Here is a 16,663-nt window from a genome sequence, read left to right as displayed (position 1 = left end):
AGGTTATTTCTTTGTCACTAACTGTTGAGGACAGTCAGTGTGGTCTGGTGTCACTTTTTACGTAGAATGATGTGGGACTTTCTTCAAGTTATTCCCACATCCTTTAGACCAGTGTCCTCCACTCATCTCGTAAGAGGATATATTGTGAAATTTGAGCGTAGAATAAATGCTTTAAGACTCTTCGAAGGAAGTGTTCTTAGAGGGCTTTCCAACTTACGGCGTGCAGTGTGGGTGGCCACAGCACGTGCCACGACTAGCCGAACGTGGCCGCACGCGAACGTGACCGTTCACGTGTGGTAGAAAAGGAGCCAGAGACCGGTGGACGATCTTCGGTCACATTCATAGCTCATTTCCGAGGCAGTCATCCAAACAGGAGACAAGTTCGCGGGAAGATGGAGGCTTGGAGTGGTTAGGAGCGGTTTAACGAGGAATGTCGCTGCGAGAGAGAGAGAGAGACACAGAGGAAAGACAGGGAAGTTAACCAGACGCAGCACGTACGGTTCGCTACCCTGCATGCACTAGAGGCGAGAATATAGAGAAGAAAAGAAGGAAAGAGGGTAGAGAAAGAGAGAGAGCACAAGCAACGGCATTTTCTTATCCGCGCTTATGTGTAAGCGTGCTCACTCGGGAAGGAGGCGACCACATTCACGGCGCTCCTCCGCTCCTCAGGCTGCGACCGGCTGCGGAACGACATCTACTTCATGTTTGAGAAGCATCCGCCATGGTTCCTCCCGTTCTGCTGGCGATACGTGTGTCCACTAGTGCTCGCAGTGAGTGCCACAACGATTAGTCTCGCTTTTTCATCTTCAGTTTGGTGCTTATTAAATTTTTTTTCTTTTAACGGCGAAGTGTTTGTACTGCTGCCTTGATCACTGTAATCGTGAGTATGCATGACGCTACTGATCTTCATCATCATGGTTGTGTGCTGAAACGAGCGGAGCTCCACGAAAGAACATGTCCCGACATTCCTTGTCTTAAGCGAACGAATTAAAACAGAATTCTCGAGTCTTATACGCGGCCAAAACGACGATCTGGTTATGAGACGTAAAGTTGGGAGGGAAGAGAGGGACTTCACATTAATTTTTGACCACCCGGAGTTCTTTAACGCGCATCTAAATCTAAGCGCAGAGAGATCTTCGCGTTTCGCCCGCATTGAAAAGCAGCCGCGCCGAGGCGGGAATCGAACCCGTGACCTAGAACATAGACATAGCCACTAAGCTACTGCGGTGAGTTACGCGAACGAGTATGGTGCAGCGTACGCCTGGAACAACCAGGCGCAATTGCATAGTATTCCAACTGCATGACAGATAACTGGCTGATGAGGAGGCTTGAGTACTTGCTTTAATCCAAGAAGAGTGCTGGTATCTGCAACTTCACCAAGCTAATTTTTGCACGCAGCGGCTGCTGGTACTTTGACAGGAGTCAGCGGAAAAAGAAAATGGGCGCTTTCATTATTGCAGCATTCAGTATCGGTGCAGTTAGGCGCCTCTGATAGCAGTGGAAGCCATGTGCTCCCGCATTCACGCTTACAGTGACCAATACAGGTCGTGGCGCAAGGTATTCCTTTACGCAAGGCTTTCGCCTCCAAAAACTGTGCTCCCCCGGACGCGAGAAAGTTGAATTTCGACATAGAAATGAACGAGACTCGATGTAAATTGAGTATCGTATTACCATGATTTATACCAGGCAGATGAAGACAGAACAGGGCCTATGTGAGACCGCTAACATTGCCGGGGGCATTTTTCGTGCGTGTACGTTTATTTTACCTTATCTTCATCGCGATAACAACACGAAACTCTTTAGTTGTCTGTTTCTGACGCTGCATTGTTCGCAATAAGCAATTCTGACAACAAAATTAATCATCTAGAAGGGGGTTCACTGTTTGCTCATTTAGCCTCCAGTGCCATAATGAAATTCTAGTGACAAAATGCTTATTACAGTCAGCTTTTATTGCTGATTGATCTCTTACGAACATCAATACTGCTTCTTCGATCAGAGCCACGCCTTCGTGTAAGTGGATGAAGAGTCACTTTATCAAATTTGTCTGAACCTGTGTGAACGTAACACGCGTTCATACAGGAGTAAAATCACAGGACGTTTCGTTGCCATCAGTCATAATCGTAGACTTCGGCGCAATTTGGGGGTGGGGGGAGGGAGGCGTTTAAAATGCACTACACATTCATTTCTCGTCACCAGTGATGATTCAGAAATGTGTCTTATACTCATTGTACCGATTCTTTTTTCAAAATACCGGTGGCAAAAAAATAGTAAACGCTGGACATATAGTGCCACCTGCACGTAACTTGAAGGTACACCAGGATATATTTACTTATACTTTTGAGTTTATATGTTCAAAATTATCTAAAGCGACATAAGCGAGCGTCTACACTGCCCCTCAGAATGTTCAAAAAAGAGGTCCTTCGAAGCTTAGAAGCCAGTTGGATTCTTAACTAAGGCCAACAAAAAACTCCGGGGCTCAACAAGTCCGGGGCTCAACACTTTCTTAATATTCTTCATCCATTAGGTCAATGCTGAAACGAGAGAAACAAGAAGCGCAAGTACATCACAAGAAACGTGTCCCGCCGCATTTCACGTAAATGTCTCTTCAACACAGTCATGTGTTCCTACGTCTTCCAACTCATTTAAAGTAAAATGATAAAGTAAAAACACGCGTGACAGACATTTTGTCCTTTTATTTATTCCAGGATGGGAAAGAAAGGCGGGAGTATGCGTTTACAGTGACGGGTTGGCAGCATGATAAACGGGAAAATGTGTGCCAACGCTTTATTCCGCCGAGTGACACCACACAAACGTAAAAAGAAAATTGCTCGCAGAATTTGTACAAGGACACCTGCGCCAAGAAATTTAATAAGCTTTTCCGCTTCATGGATGTGGCCATTTGGTGACGAAACAAAGGCGTCAAGCATGTATTCCCGTCATCGAAGCAAGGGGTAACGAACGAATTAATTCTTCAAGGCTTCTGGAAATCACGCGCCAGTTTGCTATCTACTGAACGTAAAAAAAGAAGCTGCGCCATTTCTGGGGGCGGAAGAAGTGCGACGACCTACACCTCTGTGCGGGTCCTTCTCCGTACCCGTGGTCGGCTCTGCTTAAGATTATTCGCACGATGGAACTTTCATGTCGAGAATTGTAGAACTCCCCAACAAATCTTGTTAGTGGGAACTCTGGCCCTGAAATCGTTCGCCTGTAGCATCGGAATGAGTGGTACACGTATTTTTCCGATGTTCTCGCTTCAGACGTAGTGTGACGCTATTTATTGGGCTTTATTTATTTCTAAAATTTTAAATAATGATTTGTGTTTTCTGAACGGGCGAAGGGGCAATAAGCGCATGTGCATACTTATTGGGAGTTGTTGCATTTATACCGTAATATAAACGTAAAAAAAGAAAACGATCAATGTCCAAAGTTACAAAGTGGTTTGAAGCAAGAAGGACGAAGTTTAGGCAAACGCTTGCATTAACAATGGTTGTCACGCTGGCTCGGAGTACATACTTGTGCAGCTCCAGCTCTCACTAGCCGCAGAGTTTCCTTTGCTCATTTATGCTGGAAACTCATCTCGCGAAAGATATCAGCAAACGGCTCTGGTCACCTGTTATCGTTGCCCGCTTGTCACTGAGCATGTGCAGTACGCACTTAAGCTGCACGCTTACGATGCAGATCAGTGAGACTTTTCGGCGTGGCAATCGTGAGAATTTCGGAGGTAACCAATTCAAAATCGATCAGCGTAGGCAGCGTAGTGTTGTTACTGAATCGGGGACCAAATTCACAGCTTATTTTTTTCTCGTTCGAATGTGAACCTTGCCATTTGACGGCCGCCATCACTAACATAATGTCCAGCCTCAGGATTGGCTCAGATTCACACATACGAACATGATGCGTATCGGTATAGCTTTTCGTAAGCACTTCGTAAACTGCGCCTAGCTTAATTAAATGAAATTATGGTGTTTTACGTGCCAAAACCACTTTCTGATTATGAAGCACGCCGTAGTGGAGGACTCCGGAAATTTCGACCACTTGGGGTTCTTTAACGTGCACCTAAATCTAAGTACACGGGTGTTTTCACATTTCGCCCCCATCGAAATGCGGCCGCCGTGGCCGGGATTCAATCCTGCGACCTCGTGCTCAGCAGCCCAACACCACATCCACTGAGCAACCACGGCGGGTAAACTGCGCCTAGCTTACTCCGTCGGGCTTACTAATCCCGGCCACGCACGAAACGAATTATTTCAGCTTACTAAAAGCTTGTTTCGTCGGCAAGAAAAAATAAATAAATGAATAAAAACGAGAAGTCTGTAAGAAAACGCACCATTGTCATTTGGAATTATTGATATAATGTTTTTTTTTGCAGCAAAATTAAAAACTAAAGGCAAGAAGGGAAATGCGTGAGTCAGGCTCAAACTAAATTAAAATTTCCAGTTGAGGAATGTCATTGAAGGAAGCTATAAGACCAAATATGACCAAGGTTACCTAAAACAAACTGCTGGCCGCATAGGCTGGATTAGAAGATTGAACGGAACAAAACGAGGAAGGATATAATACAGGCTTCTCCAGCTAACTTGAGAGAAGGTGTACTGTGTACTGTATAAACGACTAACAGCACGTTGTCTGCCAGCAATGTGGAGCAGGTCGCACTATTATCTTTTTGGGGTTCCATGCAACTGTATTGTCAAGACTAGTTATAACGAACTTCGGTATTATTAAATAAAGAACAAGCTAATAGCGCATTTTTCGAAATGTCGGATTCAGCAGTGTAATATTTTTTTAACTTGCAACTTGTGACGTTATAATATTTTTTCGTGTCATACATGACATGACAAGAACTTTATTTGAGTCCTGAGGGACTGAGACCTCGGGGAGCCAAACCGAAGGCTCCCGAAGATCAAGTCGGTGGCTCCGCCCACGATGGAACCGGGAGATCAAGTCCCGCGGCAATGTCGTGGGCCCTCTGGACAGCCTGGAGTTGAATGTTGAAGTTGCTGCTCTTGAGAGAGTCCTGCCATTGTTCTTTCGTGATGGGTGGAGAGGCGTTAAGGGCTGGGCACAGCCAGAGCATGTGGTCAAAGGAGCATGAGTCATGACCACATTTGGGGCACGACTGTGAGTGTTCAGGATCTATCCTGTGAAGAGACCGAGGAGTGGGATATGTACGGGTTTGCAGGAGTCTTAGTGTGGTAGCCTGAGGTTTATTCAATTTGGGGTGAGGGGGTGGAAATGTCCTCCTGCCTAGTCGATAATGAGAAACAATTTCGTGGAATGTACTTAATGGATCTTTGTGGATGTTGACCTCGTTCCAAGCCTGGCTACCCGCGACAGCGCGGTGCGTGAAATCGCGCGCTCTCCGGTGGGCCTGCTCGTTAGGATTACATCCAAGCGGGTTAATTGAGCTGTCTAGATGGGCTGGGAACCACGAGATTTGGTATCCTCCTTCGGTACTCTCCCTAGTCCTTTGTAGTGCTTTGATCACAATACTGTACGCCTGTTCAGATATGAGGGCGGACGAGAACGATCTAACCGCGGTGCGCGAGTCCGAGAAGATGATAGCGGGAACTTTTGAGCTGTGAAAAGCCAGAGCGATCGCCGCTTCCTCCGCCACATGGGCAAACTTAGTATAAACAGAGGCTGCATTGACCAGGTTGCCCCCCACGTCTACCACCGTGACAGCGAACTTATCCCCACTGTCATATCTGGCAGCATCGACAAAGAGGGCATCTAGCTTCTGCTGATTGATCCTTTTAAGGATGGACTTGGCTCTCGCGAATCTTCTGCCTTGGTTATGCACTGGGTGGATGTTTCGCGGGACGGGGTCAACCATGATGTGAGCTGTGGTTTCCCGGTTCAAGCTAACTTTGGTCGCCGGTTCATGTCTGGGTTGGATTCCTGCTTCTTCTAAAATCTTAATCCCTGGCTTAGTGGATGAAAGTCTCATTATCTGAGCCGCTGTGTGAGCTTCTATTAGCTCATCGATGGTGTTATGGAGTCCTAGCTCCAGCAGCTTCTCAGTGCTTGTGGACTGCGGAAGGCCGAGCACGCGCTTGAGGCCGGTTCTGATTAGGGAGTCGAGCTTGGCCTTTTCCGCTTTACCCCAATTAAGGTACGGCGCGATGTAGGTGACATGACTCAGGAAGAATGCCTGATAAGCTCTGAGCAAATTATCCTCTTTAAGACCGCCTCTTCGATTTGAGACGCGGGCTACAAGTCTTAGGACATTACTAGCCTGTCCAGTGACCCTGTTGAGGGCCGTCGAGTTACAGCCCTTGGCATCAATGAGGAGACCTAGTATCTTGACCGAGTCCTTCCTCGGTATGGGATGCCCATTTTTAGCTCGAATTTCTACCGGCAGAGTTTCCAGAGGCGCAAGATTTCTGACCCCCTGTCTGGACTGGCGGTATAACAATAGCTCTGATTTAGCGGGGGAGAGTTCAAGGCCTGTGTTTGAAAGAAAATCTTCGGTAGCCTCCAACGCGCTTTGTAACGACTGTTCGAGCATGGCTAGCGATCCGCCCGGCGCCCAGATCGTAATATCGTCCGCATAAATGGCGTGACCCACGTTCGGAATTGCAGCGAGGCGAGTGGAGAGTTTGTGCATGGCTATATTAAATAAGAGTGGGGAGAGGACTGAGCCCTGCGGGGTGCCGCAGGTGCCTAGTTCGTAGGGTCCTCCCGTGACCATGCCTAGTCGAAGGTGTGCCTTGCGATCAGCGAGGAAGGATCTGGTGTAATCATGAAACCGCTGGCCCAGGTTGAGAGACGAAATCTCTGTCAGGATGTGTTTATGCGCGACCCTGTCGAAAGCCTTGGAGAGGTCCAGTGCGAGGATCCCTATCACGTCGCGAGTAGGGTTATTAAAGATTGCTTTCTTAAGCAAAAGCATAGCGTCCTGCGTGGACAACGCCTGTCTAAAGCCGATTAGATTGTGTCTAAATAGCTCCTTGTTTTCAATATGTTCAGTGATCCTGTTATGTATCGCGTGCTCCGCAACCTTGGCGATGCATGATGTAAGGGAAATAGGCCGCAGATTATATATATGTGGAGGTTTTCCTGGTTTGGGTATGAGTACCACTTTTGCGGTACGCCAGTCTATCGGGACCTGTCCACTTTTCCATACCTCATTTATTTTGGCCGTGACTATCTCGATTGCCCTATCGTCTAGGTTCCTAAGGAGTTTGTTCGTGATTCCATCTGGTCCCGGGGCTGATCTGCCATTTAGATTGAAGAGAACGTGTCTGATCTCTGACACGGTGAAAGGTTCGTCTAGATCAGGTGCCGACAGTCCCATGTAGTTCAAACGCTCTACTGGGCGATCCGCGTCTTCGGCGAGGGGGAGATAAGTACGTGCTAAGTTGTTGGCTAATTCCCTGTCGGTGAGACCGATTGCGGTTTGCTTTTTAATGAGCCTATCCGTTGCAAGGCTAAGAGTGTCTTTAGATTGTTTATCGTTGAGGAGACTTTTAAGTAAGCTCCATTTGCTACCTCTTCGCATACGCCCGTCCGTTTCGGTACACGTCTCGTCCCATTGCTGCCGGGCGAGCTGGGCCGAATAGGTTTCAATCTCCTTGTTAAGAAGCGCGATTTTCGATCTGAGTCTACGATTAAGCTTTTGGGTCTTCCACCTGGCTGAGAGGGCGTGTTTAGCCTCCAGAAGGTGAGCAAGTCTCGAGTCCATTTTAGGAACTTCAACATCCGTAATGATTTCTTTGGTTGCTCCTTTAACCGCCTTGTTCAGATTATCTAGCAGATCTGCATAAGTTTCGTCTGGCGGGACTGTTTCATTTCGGATTTTTCGAAACAGGTCCCAGTCCACATACTCATATCTCGCGGGTGGTCTGGGTTTGACACGCAACATAATTTCAAGTATGTAATGGTCACTGCCTAGCCCCTCCTGGAGGTTGTCCCACGTGCCCTCGATACCTCGGAGGAAGGTGAGATCGGGAGTCGTATCTCGACTGACCGAATTACCGGATCTGGTGGGGAGCCTCGGGTCTGTGACGAGTATTAAGCCGAGCTCTGCAGCGTTGAAGGCCAAGTTTGTCCCTTTTGCACTTTTGTAACTGTACCCCCATTCCGTATTGGGTGCGTTAAAGTCACCCGCGACAACGAGAGGCGCGTTTCTCGCCGCCCTAGACGTGGTGCCTAGTAATGCTTTAAAGTCTCTTTTCCTATCCGATGGTGCGCTGTACACGTTGAGGATGAAAATTTTAGAATTGATTGTTCTGTTGGGTACGATCTCTATTAACTGGGCCTCGAGGCCCGCTTTGTACGCGCGGACCTCGTGCTCAACGAACGAGATGTTTTTTCTGATTAGGGTAGCGATACCTCTGCCCTTTTCTCTCCTGTATGCTACTGTGCGGTACCCCGAGAGGGAAATTTCAGCTTTACATAGCGTTTCCTGTAACAATATAACTTGCGGCTTGTCTGCAATAGACCTGATAAACTGTCCTAGTGGGGCCTTGCGCCTCTGGAAGCTTGCGCAGTTCCACTGCCAGATTTTCATATTCGTGCTGTTTGCGTTCGCCATTTTGCTTACTGAGTATGATGAATTAGCCCTTTAGCCCCACTTTCGGGATTCGGGTTTGCCTGATTCTGCACTGTCGACACCGTAAGCCTGCCTTTGGCTTGGACCTTGGGTCTCTCTAGTTGAGTTAATCTCGTCTCCATCCCGGAGAGCATTTCCATCATGCGTCCTAGGGTCTTTTCTATGGCAGCTAGCTTGCCTCTGCTGTTTATTTTGGCAGGAGGATCGGCGGCGGTAGCTATGGCTTCGCTCGGCTCAGCCATCTCATCCTCCTCTTCTGTCTCGCTCACCGGTTCTGGGTTGGGAGCTTTACGCTTGGATTTACCAGCAAGTGGGCCTAGATCTTTAATTTTGTCCTCATCGTGGTTCGAGATTTGCCCTCTAATGCTATTTAAGGCTTCTTTAAGCTCTGCAAGTTCGCGCCTGAGCTGTTGATTTTCCGCCTCAAGTGATTGGATTCGCGGATCATTCACTTGCTCTGACTGTGCCTCACCGCTTGCTCTTTTGGCCGTCGTAGTCTTCTTTCCCATCGACGGTGCTGTGCCGGAGCCCTTGACCTTGTCGGCCCATGTGGCCCGTTTCGCGGGCTGGGAGCGAGACCGGGACCGGGATCTCGACCTGGATGCGCTGGAATTCCCGCCTTTCCCTGAGCCGGTTCGCCTCCTGGAGCGAGAGCGCCCCCTCGATTGTGAGCGGGATTGCAGGTTGGAGCCACCATATGCTGCCGCAGGTGTCGCCGAGTTCTTTGCGTAGGAGATGCTGATGTCATCGCCGCTGGCCATCTGTGCTTTTCGCAACATTTGTCGTCGCCTTCGACGCCGACGCCTAACGATGTATGGGATCTGGTAGCGTTGTTTGCATGTTCTATCCCCGGTGATATGGGGGCCGCCGCATGCTTCACATTTGGGCGTGCATTGGTGTTCCTCCTCTTGTGACTCTGATGACTTCATTTTCCCACAGCCGTGGCACTTCTTCTTTTCCTCTTCGCTACTGGGGCACACGTCGGCTCGGTGACCCACGTGGCCACACGCGTAGCATACATCCATCTGCCGTTTGTACAGAAAGCATGGAACGAGGGCGGCTCCACACATGACCGTGTTGGGCACTCGCATGCCGTCGAACAGTATAACAACTACTTGTGTGTTCTTAATTCTTCTGACTTCCAATGCCGTAGGGTTTCTTGGGTTCAGAATCATCCTCCTAAGGGCTCCTTCGTCAAATGAAGGGTCGATGTTTCTTATTACACCTTTGCACGTGTCATCAGGGGCAGAAATGTAGGCTGACACCTCAAAGGCGCCGAGCTTGGTATGTATCTTGCTGATTCTAGCATACGCCTTCGCGTTTTGATCGTGAGGGGTAGAGATAACCAAAATGTTCTGCATCTTGTTTGGGCACACGGTGTCCTCGGCAGTCTGCTGTTCCGTCAAAGCCGCCGCCATGGCCAGGGCTTGGGCGAGGAGTATGATATCCGTTTTGGAAACGTCAAGGCCTCCTTTGGGGCGCACGATGATCTTGATTTGGTCCTTGGGTAATTTCGGTAGCCTCGAGGCTGCCGTTACCTGCTTCATGAACCTTTTGGCCGGCGAGTTGGCCGTGCGGCTGCCAGCCGGCATATTCTTGGTGACACGTTGCCCGCCATATGACGGCGTACTCGTTGGTTGTTTTCGTTTGCTGCCGAGGGCGGTCGTCCATCCCGCTTCATCGAGCTCCTCCGGGGCGATTTCCATCCCCTCGACGAGTATGGCCCCGGGCATGGTTTCTGTTGGTCAGTAGTTCGCTTGGAACGCCGGTCGCCCGCGCCGGCGGGGGGTTAGGCCTACGCCTTCCCGCGCTGCCGCGCCTAAGTAGGCGTAGCCCGTTAGGCTTGGCGCTCTCGCGGCGTGGTCAGAGATTCGAGGAGTCACAAAATGGTGAAAAGTCCACCCACCGATAAGAGTCCACTGTCTGCGGAATCCTCGGAACTTGCCGCTTCATAAAACAACCAGTGAAATATTGAAAGCATTTCCTTGTCCACCCATTTGTGCGCTGCGATCATAGGGCTCTGAACCGTGCCGTCTCGTTAACGTTGGAGTATAAATAAATAAAACTAAATAAGTAAGGATAAATAAATAAATTAATTAATATGACCATGTAATACATGCTGTGAAATATGTACTAAAGAAAAAAGGGATGCCGGGAGCATGGCTTCTTGTCAGTTACAGCCATCTGAAGCAAACAGACAACGAAGAGAGGGAAGCCATTCCGGAAATTTGCTGTCATGTAAATTTAAATGCGGCGACGGATAGCAAAATAAAAACAAACGCGGACAGAAAAGAAAAGTACCAGACTGCAAATGGGAGTCCAATTATTCCCCGCCATCCTCATGCAGTGTCTTACCGCTAGGCTACTGTGACGGCCGTTCTCTCATCCACTGACGTTGGTAGCTTTGAGTGTGTGTACAAGATAGATACAGTGTCTACATTTTCTTAGAGTTACCAATATTTTTGTATGTCACCCGCAGCACGTGGCTCAGTTCCACTCCCTGAGCTATAGATTACTCTCGCAGACAGACACTGCTTGAGCGAGACACCGATGGCAGTAATCGATCCAGTTCCGAAATTTCGCTAATTATTAGAGGTTTTAAGCTAATTACATTGCCGCTCGTATCATGATTTACGAATTGTAGAAGGCAAGCTCGCGAGGCATATCCACTTCGAACGGGTTCTGAGAATGACAACCTGTTACGAGATATGCGCTATCAAAACGTGTCGCGATATGCATTGATGTCGATGTTACCTATGAGGTTTGATGCACAAAAAGGCGGTTTTGTTGTGGAGAGAAAGCGAAACAGGGCACTTGATTTCTTGAGCAAGTAATGTCCGCCTTAATAAAGTGCATTGCTTGGTTAGTTAGTTCATTCTTGCTTAGAACAACGAGCGCAAACTTTAGAATGGCTATGCCTTGTTGGTCTTACTGTGCCGTCTAAAGTTCGCGCATATCATTGCGCGCAATAAAATCCACCCCTTGGAGCAATCCACATCGATTAGTAAATTCGGACTATGTGCCGCAGGTAAATAAAAAAAATAGCCTGTTAACTTATAGACTATCAGTTTAGCGACGATTATCCGATTTTTCTCAGGTTAGGATCGGCTCCTTCGTCCCTGTCAACTGACAAACAATATACTAAATCTGTTTTCAGCACAGAATTGTTTGTTTCATTAGTTAGCGAATTAAACTGGATTAATGTCACAGAAGCTGAATTTCCTGAGCAAGCTTACAACTTATTTTCTAGTCTGATAACAAAGTCCATAAAACAGAGTACATCGTCCATCACAATGACTCATTGGTTTAGTGCGAGAAGAAATCCGGGGATCGCAAATGGGTTGTTGCGGTCAATTTCTAAAGAAAGACAGAATGTACATAAAAACTAAAATCTCATCCGTTCAACACATCGCTACTGATTCGCTTTAAGAAATATTCGAATACTCTTGGGGCAGAGTTGAAACATGCAAAACGTGACTGCTTTCAAAAGCGCATATTGCTCAATGGCAGTAACACTAAACGAAACTGGGAGCTCAATTGACTCTTCGTTGTGTTTTTATTAACAAAGCATTGTATAATTGTATAATTTTGTATAATTGTTTGCTGCTCTTTATACTGTGTCAATTTCCCCCCCCCCCCCTTACCCAATGCCCATTCTTCGGGCCTGTAAGGTATTTTGAATAAATAAATAAATAGAGTTTCTGAACAAAAACAATTCCCACGCGCGATTATCTAAATTGACAATTGCATTGAACACTTATATTGAACCAAATTATATTTCCAACGTTTTTAATGATAATTTTACTTACACCTAAAGCACTCAACGTCCTCTATCATTTCCCCAGTTGTCCCGCTGCCCCCATTCTTTTTACTTATACCCAGTTTCTAGTGGAGAAGTTCATTCTGTCATATCATCACCTAAAACAACAGGGGTGGGTTTTGATTCCATTCACCACTCAAGAATAAACTTAATTAATGACACAGTTTCGCCAGTTCTTGCAAACATCATCAATAAAATGCTTAGGAACGGTGCGTTTCCAAACTCCCTAAAAAACGGAAAGATAACTCCCGTTTTCAAGAAAGGTGAGCGCGAACGTACAAATAACTACCGCCCAATCTGCATACTTCCATTTCTTAAGCAGAGTAATCGAAAAGCTTCTGTACCAACGCTTAATGCCACATCTAAAGTTCGACTTACTCTCTCCCCATGAGTTTGGCTTCCGTTCAGCGTTGTCAACCGTACTGGCACTCAATAATTTCGCGGACAAAATTTAACTTGCTATTGATGATGGATTGCTATTTGGTGCAGTTTTTGCTGACCTTGCTAAAGCTTTTGACACTATTAATCACACCATTCTCTTTCATAAACTCGGGACTGACGGAATTACTGGTCCAGCTTTGAATCTTATAAAAAGTTACTTAAAAAGCAGGTTGCAGGTTGTCGCTGTCGATGGTAGCATTTCCGGTGCCAAGATTACTAACCAAGGAGTACATCAGGGATATACTTTAAGCCCTTTGCATTTTTTTTATTATTTATCAGGCTTGCCTCTAACACTTCGCCACGCTGACTGCTTACACTTCGGCACACTGATGATACAACTATATACTCATCTCACAAAAACATCACGGTCTTGCAAGAAAGCTCAATGATGATTTAAATAATACCAGCATTTGGTGCAAGAATAACTATCTGCGCATTAGCCCATCAAAAACTGCATTTGTAACATTTCATTCACAATTAATAAAAGTGGCTCCTGTAGAGCTCACGATAGGACAGGAAGTAAAAAAAATTAAATTATGGGGTTTTACGTGCCAAAAACACTTTCTGATTATGAGGCACGCTGTAGTGGGGGACTCCGGAAATGTCGACCACCTGGGGACCTGGTGCACCTAAATCTAAGTACACGGGTGTTTTTGCATGCCGCCCCCATCGAAATGCTGCCGCCATGGCCGGGATTCGACCCCGCGAGCTCGTGCTCAGCAGCCCAACACCATTTCTACTGAACAACCATGGTGGTTTGGGAGGACCGGAAGTAATACCGGCTACTACCAGAATCAAGCTTTTAGGTGTTACTTCAGAAGAGCATTTAAAATTTAATCTTCACGGTCATTCACTAATACAGAAAGTTTGTTTTGGCATTCATGTAATCATTGAATCACGTAACTATTTCCAGAAACACATCATTCTTTCACTATATTACTCCTACATTCATAGCCATCTCTCTTACTGTATGTCGTCTTGGGGTAACACTTATTACTGTCACCTAGATGCCCTCCAACGCCTTCAAAATCAAGCGCTCCGACTAATGACTTTTAGTATTATTTTACGCACTCTAAACATCTGTATCAAAGCCTGAATACTCTGCCACTAACAGAATTGTTGAAACAAAGGCTATCGCTATTCATCTTCAAGCTTAAACGTTATGACACCTTAACCTCTGCGTTTCCAAATTGTTTCCTCAAAAATACTAACATTACCAGGTTTTCTGCAAACGAGAATTTACTAATTTCTCACGTTAGAACAAACTACGGAAAATTAACTGCTGTCTTCTCTGGGACATCATTTTGGAATTCTATACCATGCGAAATTTAATCTTCATCATCAGTACAAGGGTTTCTATACCTGCACAAGAAATATCTATTAGACAAGCTATACGAGGAATTGCACTAAATAATAATTCCGGCATTCTTGTTTCATTTATATTACCTGATACTTCCGTAAAACGTGTAAATCATGTAAAATATTATGTGTTTCTATTCTTCCTGGAAGCATGAATTGTTGCTTTCGCTAATTGCAGCACCGCTTTGTACAGTGATTTTGTTCTTCGGTTTTCGAATTCATTATTTTAAATTATTTCATGGTCTGCGCTATTTTTTCAGTTGCATATTTTCTCCAGCTTACACTAATTGTTGTATATTGTCATAAAATTAAATATCATGCTCTCATTTCATTTGTTTGCTCTTACCTTTGTACAATTGCGTTTCCCCTAGCTTTTCCGTTAATATTTATTGCTCACATATCCCTTTTATAGCATGCTGCAACCTATACTTGATATCTATAGTACTAGGTGGTCCCCCTGAGAGTTTCATAACTAAGAGACCACCGAATGTAATAACATCACTAATTCTTTTATCATGCAGCAAGAAAATCTGAATAAACTTGAACTTGAGATACCTGGCATAGTATATAGTACATATCCAGAACGGAGTTTAACGTAAGACAGAGGTTCCGCGGGAGATGCGGGCTTGAAATGAAATGAAAAGTTCTTGAAATGAAATGAAATTGACAGCGGTCGAACAAGAGATGCCTGCCGATCCAACGTTTCGACAATGGGAGTTGTCTTCGCCAAGGGAATCTGCAAGATCGCGTTTGCGGGGTTCCAATTTACCCTAATTTAGGCTCTTTGAGATATCTGCTACATTGCGCTCCGGGGATTGGTATGCAGTGCCTTTAATGGGGAGTTGCTGTGGTTAGGCGTATAGAGTCGCGTTGAAGAGGGGAACGAGAGTGAGGTCAGTGGTCCGTTTTCTCTTTCGCTGCTCTGAAAAATAATAGGCGTAACATTAAAAAAAAGACAGGAAGGCAAAGGCGCGAATTAGAGAGCGATTATGAGTGGCCGATATTCTGGTTGACATTAGGAAGAAATGGACCTGGACAGGCCACATAATGCGTATAACCGGCGATCTATTAAAGTTACAGGATGGTGCAAAAAGAAAGGAAGCGCACATCGACGTCGACAGTGAACATATAGGTGGAGCGGTGAAATTAGGGAATTCCGCAGACATAAGATGCAGTCGGCTGGAGCTAAACAGAGGTAAGTGGTGGTCGGTAGGAGATACCTTTGTCCTGGCAGTGGACACGAATGTGATGATGCGGATGATTTGTCCCGACGAAAGCAGCCAAGTTACCATGCCGAAACGTTTGACTCCGGATACATCTCCGGAGCGACCTGCATAAGCTGCACTGAGAGACTTGTATGGCTGCCTTCGAGAAACGCAGTTCTGGTCGTCTTGAGCTGCTGCTGTATTTGTCACCAACCAGGTGATCGGTGTCAACACGTTCATGCTGGGAGACAGTCGGGAATTCCGCTACCAGCGTATGGTGCCGGAGTGGACCGGAATGGGACAGCTGATCATCATGGCCGCCATGATGGTCATCGTCGGATCGTTCGTCATCAGCACACTCGCAGCGAACAAATACGTAAGCTTCCTTCTCTCCTCTCGGCTGAGAGCTTTGGGGGGGCGGGGGGGCCTTCGGCGCGAGCGTCTGCGAAAGCATGCTGCCGGCTCTATGTATTCATGGCGGCGTATTAAAAATAAACATGCGTGCAATGCCTAACGATTTTTCACAGACGACTATGACTCAGTACGTACGGATTCACTCTGTCTCTGCATAATCAACATCTTGTAGACAATTGAGTGTAGACAATTGAGCTTTGTTCAGTTACTAAGTGCAATAAATGCATAAATGGAGATACAGACATTAAAGCTGTTCTTCACTCTAAGCCCATATATCGCATTTAGGAAGCACACGTGGTTTTATGGGCGGATTTGAGGTTTATATAATGTGCGGATGTAACTTAAAGGAGCTTGGTGCCGGTCTAGCTGGTTCATACTTCGCAAATGCACAACCTTAACATGGGTAAAAAGACGGCAGACGGTGGACAAAAACATCTGTAATAAAAAATGGCTGTGGCTTAGCTAAGGTTAAGACCAGGATGCGAAGCATACTAGCCTTTAACGCGGCAGCGTTAAGGAGCTCGTGTCGCAGAAAAGCCGGTGTCGTCAGCGTCGGCTCAGGCGTGCGTCGCTTGCTCAGGTGCACATTTCGTTGCCGCGCCGAACGCTGCGTTGCTCGACGCTCACCGCGTCCGATGCGGGGCGCGTAGTCGCTGTGCCGTAGACCATTCTCTTACATCCATAGAGTTTCTGAAAATACTAATATGAAACTCTATGCTTACACCCCTTGGCGGGTCGACGGGAACGCTGTCGCGTTCCACTCTTGAAGGCGAAGCTTAAGCGTCCGCTTTGCAGCTGTTATGACGTCATATGGTAGCTATGCGGCCGTGCGCGGCGCAGCAAGGAAGAGCGTGGTTGTGCGGCTAGTAT

General features: G+C 46.6%; 1 protein-coding gene across 1 annotated transcript in view; it reads left to right on the top strand.

Moving 5' to 3' along the window:
• The window catches only part of LOC135897769 (sodium- and chloride-dependent GABA transporter 1-like), a 101,484-nt gene that overhangs the window by 76,965 nt on the left and 7,856 nt on the right, over positions 1 to 16,663 (top strand). The window contains exons 13-14 of the mRNA XM_065426480.2: positions 670 to 770; positions 15,597 to 15,755. Coding sequence (XP_065282552.2) covers positions 670 to 770; positions 15,597 to 15,755 — 260 coding nt within the window. The remainder of the gene's footprint in view (positions 1 to 669; positions 771 to 15,596; positions 15,756 to 16,663) is intronic.

This window comes from Dermacentor albipictus, chromosome 1, assembly GCF_038994185.2.
Source record: "Dermacentor albipictus isolate Rhodes 1998 colony chromosome 1, USDA_Dalb.pri_finalv2, whole genome shotgun sequence".
Lineage (NCBI taxonomy): Eukaryota > Metazoa > Arthropoda > Arachnida > Ixodida > Ixodidae > Dermacentor > Dermacentor albipictus.
The sequence above is the reverse complement of the archived record's forward strand: the minus strand, read 5'-3'. Positions and strand labels throughout refer to the sequence as shown.